This window comes from Sorex fumeus, unplaced genomic scaffold (assembly GCF_029834395.1).
Source record: "Sorex fumeus unplaced genomic scaffold, SorFum_2.1 ptg000078l, whole genome shotgun sequence".
Taxonomy (NCBI): Eukaryota; Metazoa; Chordata; class Mammalia; order Eulipotyphla; family Soricidae; genus Sorex; species Sorex fumeus.
In genome coordinates, this window is record NW_026606135.1 from 5,937,830 (window position 1) to 5,947,093 (window position 9,264).

At 38.4% G+C, this 9,264-nt stretch overlaps 1 protein-coding gene across 1 annotated transcript; it reads left to right on the forward strand.

The window, feature by feature from the left end:
• Positions 1-7,747: 7,747 nt before the first annotated feature.
• On the forward strand, positions 7,748-8,726 carry LOC130038677 (olfactory receptor 13A1). The gene is given in 2 exon segments (XM_056130520.1): positions 7,748-7,791; positions 7,793-8,726. Coding segments are annotated over 2 exon segments (978 nt in total).
• The last annotated feature ends 538 nt before the right edge of the window (positions 8,727-9,264 follow it).

A 9,264-nucleotide genomic window follows, 5' to 3' on the forward strand; every position in this document is an offset into this window, starting at 1 on the left:
AATATACAAAGCATTGATTGAACTCTACAAGAAGAAAACATCCAACCCCATCAAAAAATGGGGCAAGGAAATGAATAGAAACTTTCTCAAAGAAATCCGAATGGCTGAAAGGCACATGAGAAAATGCTCTACATCACTAATCATCAGGGAGATGCAGATCAAAACAACAATGCGATATCACCTCACACCACAGAGACTGGCCCACATTTAAAAGAACAGGGGCAACCGGTGTTGGCACGGATATGGCGAGAAAGGAACTCTCCTTCACTGCTGGTGAGAATGCCGACTGGTCCAGTCCTTTAGGAAAACAGTATGGACAATTCTCAAAAAATTAGAAAGTGAGCTCCCATTTGATCCAGCAATACCACTCCTGGGAATATATCCTGGAGAGGCAAAAAAGTATAGCCGAAGTGACATCTGCACTTCTATGTTCATTGCTGCACTGTTCACAATACCCAAAATTTGGAAAAAACCTGAGTGCCCAAGAACAGATGACTGGTTAAAGAAACTTTGGTACATCTATACAATGGAGTACTATGCAGCTGTTAGAAAAGATGAAGTCATGAAATTTACATACAAGTGGTACTACATGGAAAGTATCATGCTAAGTGAAATGAGTCAGAAAGAGAGAGATAGACATAGAAAGATTGCATTCATCTGGGGAATATAAAATAACAAAATAGGAGACCAACATCCTAGAAGAGTCGAGATAAGTTACAGGAGGTTTACTCCATGGCTTGAAGGCCAGCCGCACATGCGATGGGAAAGGGCAGCTCAAACAGAGAAGGGAACACCAAGCAAAGGGTGTTGGGAGGATCCTCCCAGAATAGGAGATGCATGCTGAAATTAGACTAGAGACCAAACATATTTGCCTCTCAATGCCTCTCTTGCAAACCTTACCAACCAAAAGGAGAGAAAGAACAAAAGAGAATGCCCTGCCACAGAGGCAGGATGGGATGGGGGTATGGGAGGGTTGAGAGGGTTACTGGGACCATTGGTGGTGGATAACGGACACTGGTGGAAGAATGGGTACTCGATCATTGTATGACCAAAACCCAAGTACAAAAACTTGTAAGGTCAACAGCTGTACCACATGGTGTTTCACTAATAAAAAAATTTTTAAAAAAAGGTTTTGGTTGGGGGGTACATCCAGATGCATAGGAGTTACTGCTGGCTTTGAACTCAGAAATTATTCTTGGTGCTACGTGGGAGACCATATGGGATATCAGGGATTGAGCCAGGTCAGCGACTTGCAAACAAGTTCCTATCCACTGTACTATCTCTCTAGTCCCTAATATTAATTATTCAAATATGAACATAAAGTATTTTTTCTTTGTATCAACTATTTATTATAATAGAACTCAAATTTTTTTGTGTACAAGTCTTTTACTTCCTTTATTGATTCCTAGGTACTTGATGTTTTTTGACATAATTTGAAAATTAGTTTTGTTTGTTTCTCTTCCATTTTTTGTTTGTATATAGAGATGCAACAGATTTTTGTGTTAGTTTTATAACCTACCACACACTGCTTTTGGATACCATTTTAAAGACTATTTTGGTCAAGTTTTTAGGATCTCATATATATATATTGTCATGTCATCTGCACATATTGATAGTTGAACTTCTTTTCCAATTTCAACTCCCTTGATTTCTTCTTTCTTTATAATTCCTATCGTTAGGACTTCCAAAACTTTGTTGGATAATAGTGTAAAAAGTGGACATCCTTCCCTTGGGCTTGATATTGGGTAGAAAATTTTCAGGGTTTTTTTGTTTTTTGCCATTGGGCTGGAGCAATAGCACAGCAGTAGGGCGTTTGCCTTGTGAGAAGCCAGCCCGGCCGAGCCAGGTTCGATTCCTCCATCCCTCTTGGAGAGCCCGGCAAGCTACTGAGAGTATCTCGCCCCCACGGAAACGCCTGGATTCAATATGCCAAACCCAATAACAACAAGTCTCAAAATGGAAACGTTACTGGGCCCGCTCTAGCAAATCGATGAACAAGGGGAGGACAGTGTTTATTTTTGTTTGCCCTTTAGTATGATGTTAACTGTGTTGTTGTATATGGTTAATAATATATTGAAGTCAATTTATTCTCACTATATAATCATATGATTTTTGTTGTTTTTTTCTGTTGATATGGTGTATCATATTATCACACAATTAAACTGAAAACATTGATTTGTAGATATTGAACCATTCTTGCATCCTTGGAATTAACACCTGCTTGCTCATGGTGTTATCCCTTTGACATATTTTAAAATTTCTTTGCTAAAATTTTTTGGAGGATGAGCACATCTAGATTTTCTCAGGGATTACTCTTGGTTCTGTGCTTGGAACCATTTCTGGCAATACTTTGTGCTCGGGACCATATGTGGTGCCAGAGATTGAACCTGCATCTGACAGATGCAAGGTAAGCACTTTTACCTCATATACTATCTTTATGACCCATTTGCTAATATTTTGTTGAGAATATCTATATATTCATCAGGAATATTGGTCTATAACTTTATTTTTTGGTAATGTCTCTGTCTACTTTTAGTACTAAAGGTGATGGAAGTCTTATAAAAGTTGATAGGAATACTCCCAGTTTCTTCAATTTTCTGCAAGAGTTTAAGAAGTACAGGTGCTAGGTTCTCTTTAAAGGAGACGGAACTGTCTAGTGAACCCATCTAAAACTGGGCTTTTGTTTGGGGATATTTTTTAAATTAATTTTTCAATTTTATTTTTAATAATTTGTCTATTCAGTTTTTATCTTTCCTCCTGAATCAGTGTTGAAGGGAGGAATCTTTGAGGAAAAGAGGTATCTACACTGGTGATACATGTGGCATTGGAAATACGTGTATGGAAAACCAACAATAATAGAACTTTAATCAATTAAAATAAGTTAAAAATAAATAAATAAAATAAAACCAGAGCTGTTTGAAGTATCTTTTGAAAAGAAGCCTTATTAAATCTCCACTTAATCTATTCAGTCTTAATCAGTCAACAATTTTGCACTTAATGACGGTTAAGGATGTTTTCTTTATGACATATACGAAGTTTGTACTTTGAATGCCAACTAATATAGAACAACAAGTGTATGTAAATAGGTGAAAAGTAAGGGAAGAGAAAGTAAAATATTGCTAAGCCTCTTCTGTACATGCACTAGGTGGTGTGACAATGAAAATTCTTATAAACGTCTTAGAGAAGTTTAAGAGACTGAAGTCAAACAACCACTAGCTTTCGGGGCTGGAATTTGGATCCGTTTCATGGACTTTGTTGTCTTGAATTCAGAAAGAGTTCAGAAAGGAATGGTAATTTCTATGCACGAAGTCAGAGAAGCTTAATTGATGAAAATAGATCTTAATGAGAGACAAGAGTGTGAAATATGGAAAAGGGAAGGGAAGGTGATTTGGTAAGGGAGACAAGGTGTGGGAGGGTCGGGGGTGGGTGAGCTCTGTTGGAAGGAGTGGTTTATACAGGGGAATTTCAGGATGTTTCTTATATGCATCAAACTGTTGAAAGAAAGCATTCTCTAAAAGTGCAAGGGTCTTGTTTGACCCATACAAGCTGCCTGTATGTGTGAGCATATTATTCTGAGCACTGAATCTGTGTCTGTCACTGTCACTATATTCTGTGAGCTGGAAGTGACATTTTGGCCTTGTTCTCTGATCAATCTAATTTTCTAATTTCACTTTTGCATCTATTTGGGTCAGAATTCTGAACAGGTCTTCGTATGAACACCACTGACAGCCAAGAACCCAGAAAAGAGGCACTTAATTTAATTGCTCCTTCAGGGTCCACTTAGGGTAATAGCTATGAATATCTCTTCCAAGTGTGTCCCACAGGCAGTGACAAACTTTGCCTCAAATGAGTCACAAATGCATGGAAAATCAGTTAAAATAGGGGAAGAAAGCCTTCATCCAGTCTAGACTGATCTCTTCCTGGAGTGCATGCTGCTGATTCAGTGATGCCAAGTTTGCAACCTAAATTTTGGTGACAAAGAAAGGACAACTACATATAAAGCTAATTTGATCCATAAAGACAAAATAACTTTTTTCAAGGTAATTTGAAATATTATGAAGATGACTCATTCATTATGATATAAAGGGATGAGAAAAATTATGCTTTTAATTCTGTCTGCTCAATTTGATTATTAAATTTGTATATATATGTATCTATATATCTCGTTTTTGCTTAACTGACTTAGAGACAGTAATTTTTATGAATTTCTCACTATGTATTAAAATTTTTTGGTGGCAAACAAAATATAAAACAAAAAATATACAAATATTTGGCTAAGGATTTAGGGATTATATTACATGATCATAATAAATGAAAAATATAAATGTAAACTTTTTCGGTTCATTTTTTTTTGAATTTTCTTTCATATTTGATGATACTGGATTTAGGGGTGAGGATGTGGCACTAAAAAATAACAATTCCTGTGAAGAAATAACAAAGCCCCCCCCATTTTTTTAAATCGAGTCACAGTGAGATACACCGTTACAAAGTTGTTTATTATTGAGTTTCAGTCACACAATGTTCCAGCACTTGTCCCTTCACCAAAATACATTTCTCACCACCAATGCCTCCAGTTTCCCTCCAGTCCCCACCAGCACTACCCCACCTGCCTCTATGGCAGGCACTTTCCTTCTGTCTGTCTGTCTGTCTCTTTCTATGTCTTTCCTTTTGGGCATTATGATTAAAATACCAAGGCCCTTTGACTAGAAGCTAACTTTATCACAGGTGCTTTGTATGGCCAAGTAAGTCCCTTAGTTACCTTTAAAAATAACCTTATTTGTTTATAAGTACTGTTATCTCCAAAATATCTTTCAGATTTAAACCTATACATATGTCAGTTAAGACCTTTAGTTTTAGTTTTCTGTATTTAAAAACATGTTTACAGAGGGATTATCTACTTCCATCTTAAATAGAAAGACATCAGATTAGTTATATAACGTCTATGAGAATTGAATGCCTTTAGAGATAAAAATTGTACAAACCTCCACTGTTACTTAAATACTGTAAGTAGTTATAGTAATTCATTTGTAAAATTTTCAACATTATGAACAAGAATATGTGAATAATAACTTAATAATAACTCTACTAAAGGTAAATTGTCTTTCAGAGAAATTCAACCTATTGCTATGAGAAACTCAAGAAAATCAACTTTTAAATTTCAAGGACTCTGTGATATTTCTAGACAGAATTAAATCATCCAAGATTCTATTTTATTTTTCTCTGAAATTTGAGTGCCAAAGAATCCGGTATGTATGGAAAATTACTGCTGCTTAAATGTGTGCCTATGGGTGGATATATTGTCTAAATGTAGCATTATTTAAGTTTGGCAATTGGTACTTGAAGTGTTTTTCTTTTTCATGTATCGTTTTTTAAATAACCTGTTGATATTTGTTGAGAATTAAAGGCAGTGCCTTATGGAGGTCAGGAGAGAAAATTCTTTGTTGTTTTCAGAAGAAGAAATTACTGGCTGAGGTCCAGCAAAGAGTTTATGGACTGTTTGAAGAAAATGTCTTGTGCTCTGATACAATCTTCCACATTACCTGAGGAGACTGTCCATCTGGCCTGAAAATTACATGGGGGGGTATTATATATGGGGGCTAATTTGGTCCCCAAATGTGAATTGATGTATTGGCCATTTCCTGGTGTTGCACACCTAGTTAAAATTTCCATTTTGTTGTAGTTTATTTTTTCTGCCCTCATACTGGGCAGATTAGAGAATGATTGGATTAAAGGTTTCCTTCATAGTGATGCTTCAGGAATGTAATGGGATGTGATAGATTTGCATACTACTGCTCCAGTGCTTGGTAAAGTTTTCTCTCCTCCTGGGTATGACCGCAGCGCTATGAATCTCTGGTTTGTGGATTGTGAGTAATGAGTAGAGCATCAACTGGTTAAAATTCTGTAAAGAATATTACTGGGAGTTGCAGGAATCTTTCAGAGACATAATGGGCTAAGTCCAACTCTATTCCTTTTCCCCTCCCTCAATTGTTCAATCTCACAGTGGCTCCTGGATTTAAACAAGAATCACCAACCAGACTTTTATGAGGAGCAAATAAAATAAAATAAAATAAATAAAAGCAAATAAAATAAAATAAAACAGAAGAACAAAGTATTAAGATATGTAAACTGCAAAACTATTACTAAGCATTGATTTCCAAAATGACTTATGCTAAGAAATATAGCGCATAATTATATGTCAGTCTGCTATCTTGCTGAATAGAGATAAAACTTTGTCATTGATATCAGCACTGAACTCCACAATAATAGCGCCTCTTCCTCTGAATAGAAATTTCATGCTTATCTAAAGAACCGATTTTACCAAATGGCTTTATGATACTGTTCTTGGTGATTTGTGGTAATTGTGTGTAAGAACTTGGATTCTCCAGTCATAAATACTCATTCATGTTTGACAAAAAAGAGGGTTCTGAAGGTGAGCATATTCCTTTCACTATCACTATCATCCTGTTCATTGAGTTGCTAGAGTGGGTGCCAGTAGTGTCTCCATTTGTCCCTATCACGTGCTAGTGTAGCTCGATGGCATATTTGGGGCTCTTTCAGAGTCAGAGGAATGGGGGCCATCACTGTTACTGTTTTGGGCATATCAAGTACACCACGGGTAGCTTGCCAGCTGCCGTGCGGGCGGGATAACTCGGTAGATTGCTGGGCTCTCCTAGAGGGATGGAGGCTTTTGGGGCAGCCTCTAATTACCTTTACAGGTGTTTCCAGTCAGGCATATATGTGTGCAGGATACTCTCAGTAGCCTGCTGGGTTCTCTGAGAGTGAGAGCTAGAGAATAACAGGTCATGTGACTGTGAATACTTCCGAGAGCTTGTTTTTATAGTCTCTGGATCCTGGCCTTTTATGGGGTTACATGGCAGTTGGTGTGTGTAACTGTTACTGGAAGATGGGGATCTGGGTGGAGGAGACCCAGTCCTGAATTGAGCAGACTTGGAATCTCAGCCCCGGGTCCCACATACCTAGCTTCCTTTGCCGGTTCCTTCATGCATGAGGCTCGTCCGAGCATGTAGAGTGTGGTCTCAGCATGGCTGTGGCTGGGTCCCGGTATTATTTTACTGAATAAAAAATTTTTTTAAAAAGGAGAAAGCAAAAATGTACCATGCTTATTTTATCTTCAGTAGTACATAATGTCTACTGTCTTGACAATGGCATGTACTACTTTTTAGATTAGATATTTGCTTATTCTAGTATGCTTTATTCATATCAATTTTAGCATCACTTCTAACTTGTACAGTCAAGTGTACATCCATTCCATGCCAGGCATGGGACGATGCCAAACAGGGAGGTCCAGAGAAGAATGAGACAATATGACAGCTTAGAGGAGATAGTTTGCTACTGTGAATGTGAAGTATTATGCAAAATTTTCTAATATTGAAGTCAGCACCGATTCTGGAAGGGCAACACAGGTGAGAGTAATTTTTTGTTTTTTAAAAAACAATCTTTGCACAGGGATTGTTACTTTTTCAAGTCATGAATTATAAAGGGTGACTCACTGATTTAGTTTGCATGTATTTGAGGTTTAATGATGGTTTAATAAGTTAAACTGGACACTTGCATTGACTTTATAGGTTGAATGTATGCCCTTTACCTATTGTCAGTTTGCTGTGTTTATTTTAATAAATGCTAGAGTCACTATATAATATTTCTCTTCCCACAGCAGATATGAATGAAACATAATCTCAGTCCTCTTTAGCACATCTTTTCTTTACCTCTATAGCACTGAAATCACATGAAGCTGTGGGTGCAGATTCACCTGATAGTGTCATCTCATCCTGAGGACCATGAGTAATCAGACTCTGGTAACAGAATTTATTCTGCAGGGCTTTTCAGAGCACCCAGAATACCGTGTGCTCTTATTTAGCTGTTTCCTATCCCTCTACTCTGTGGCTATGACAGGTAATATCCTCATTATTTTGGCCATTACCTTCAACCCTGGGCTCCACACCCCCATGTACTTTTTCCTCTTCAACTTGGCTACTATGGATGTTATCTGCACGACCTCTATCATGCCCAAAGCCCTGGAAGGTCTGGTGTCAGAGGAGAGCTCTATATCCTATGGGGGCTGCATGGCTCAGCTCTATTTTCTCACTTGGTCTGCATCTTCTGAGCTGCTCCTCCTCACAGTCATGGCCTACGATCGGTACGCAGCTATCTGCCACCCTCTGCACTACAGCACCATGATGAGTAAGTCATTCTGTAGTGTGTTGGCCACGGGTGTATGGGTGCTCTGTGCCTTCAACACAGCCATTCACACTGGGTTGATGTTACGCTTGAATTTCTGTGGCCCCAATGTCATTACCCATTTCTTTTGTGAGGTTCCTCCCTTGTTACTTCTATCTTGTAGTTCCACGTATGTGAACAGTGTCATGATTGTCCTAGCTGATGCCTTTTATGGCATACTGAACTTCCTGATGACCATTGTGTCCTATGCTTTCATCATCTCCAGCATCCTAAAGATGCGAACTGCAGAGGGGAAGAAGAAAGCCTTCTCTACCTGCTCTTCCCACCTCATCGTGGTGTGCATGTATTATACAGCTGTCTTTTATGCGTACATAAGCCCTGTCTCCAGCTATAATGCTGAGAAGAGCAAGTTGGCTGGTGTGTTGTATACCATGTTGAGTCCTACTCTCAACCCCCTCATCTATACTTTAAGAAACAAGGAGGTCAAAGCAGCGCTCAGGAAGCTTTTTCCCTCCTTCAGAAGCTAGTTTGTGTCTTGAGAAGCTCTTCAGGAAACTGCAGTTTTACTTAGAATTGACCTCTCTGATATGTCTGGTAAGTTAAATTTTGATGGGGAAGGCAAACTGAGATTCCTCTTCCATTCCAGTTAGAACAAGTAAATGAGTTTGGGATCGAGGTGCCCTGAAGCTAATTGGTGTAAGGGTTGTGACTGATGCATTGTTTGATTCTTGGAGTATTCTGGTCTTTCCCCCTAGGCAAGGTCAATGCTAAACTGGCAAACAAAGAAAGCCCTTCCAAAGGAAATGTTCTGATGCTTTATTTACAGTTGCATGATAACATTGTAAATCTGTTCTTTTGTATGTACATTTCTCAAACTATTTACCTTGAAATTACATCTAGAATTTTAGTGGTAGACCTGTAAGGACAAGTTTGATTCCTCTGCCCCTCTCAGAGAGCCCGGCAAGCTATCTAGAGTATCTCGCCCACGCGGCAGAGCCTGGCAAGCTACCCGTGACGTATTTGATATGCCAAACACAGTAACAAGTCTCATGATGGAGACGTTAC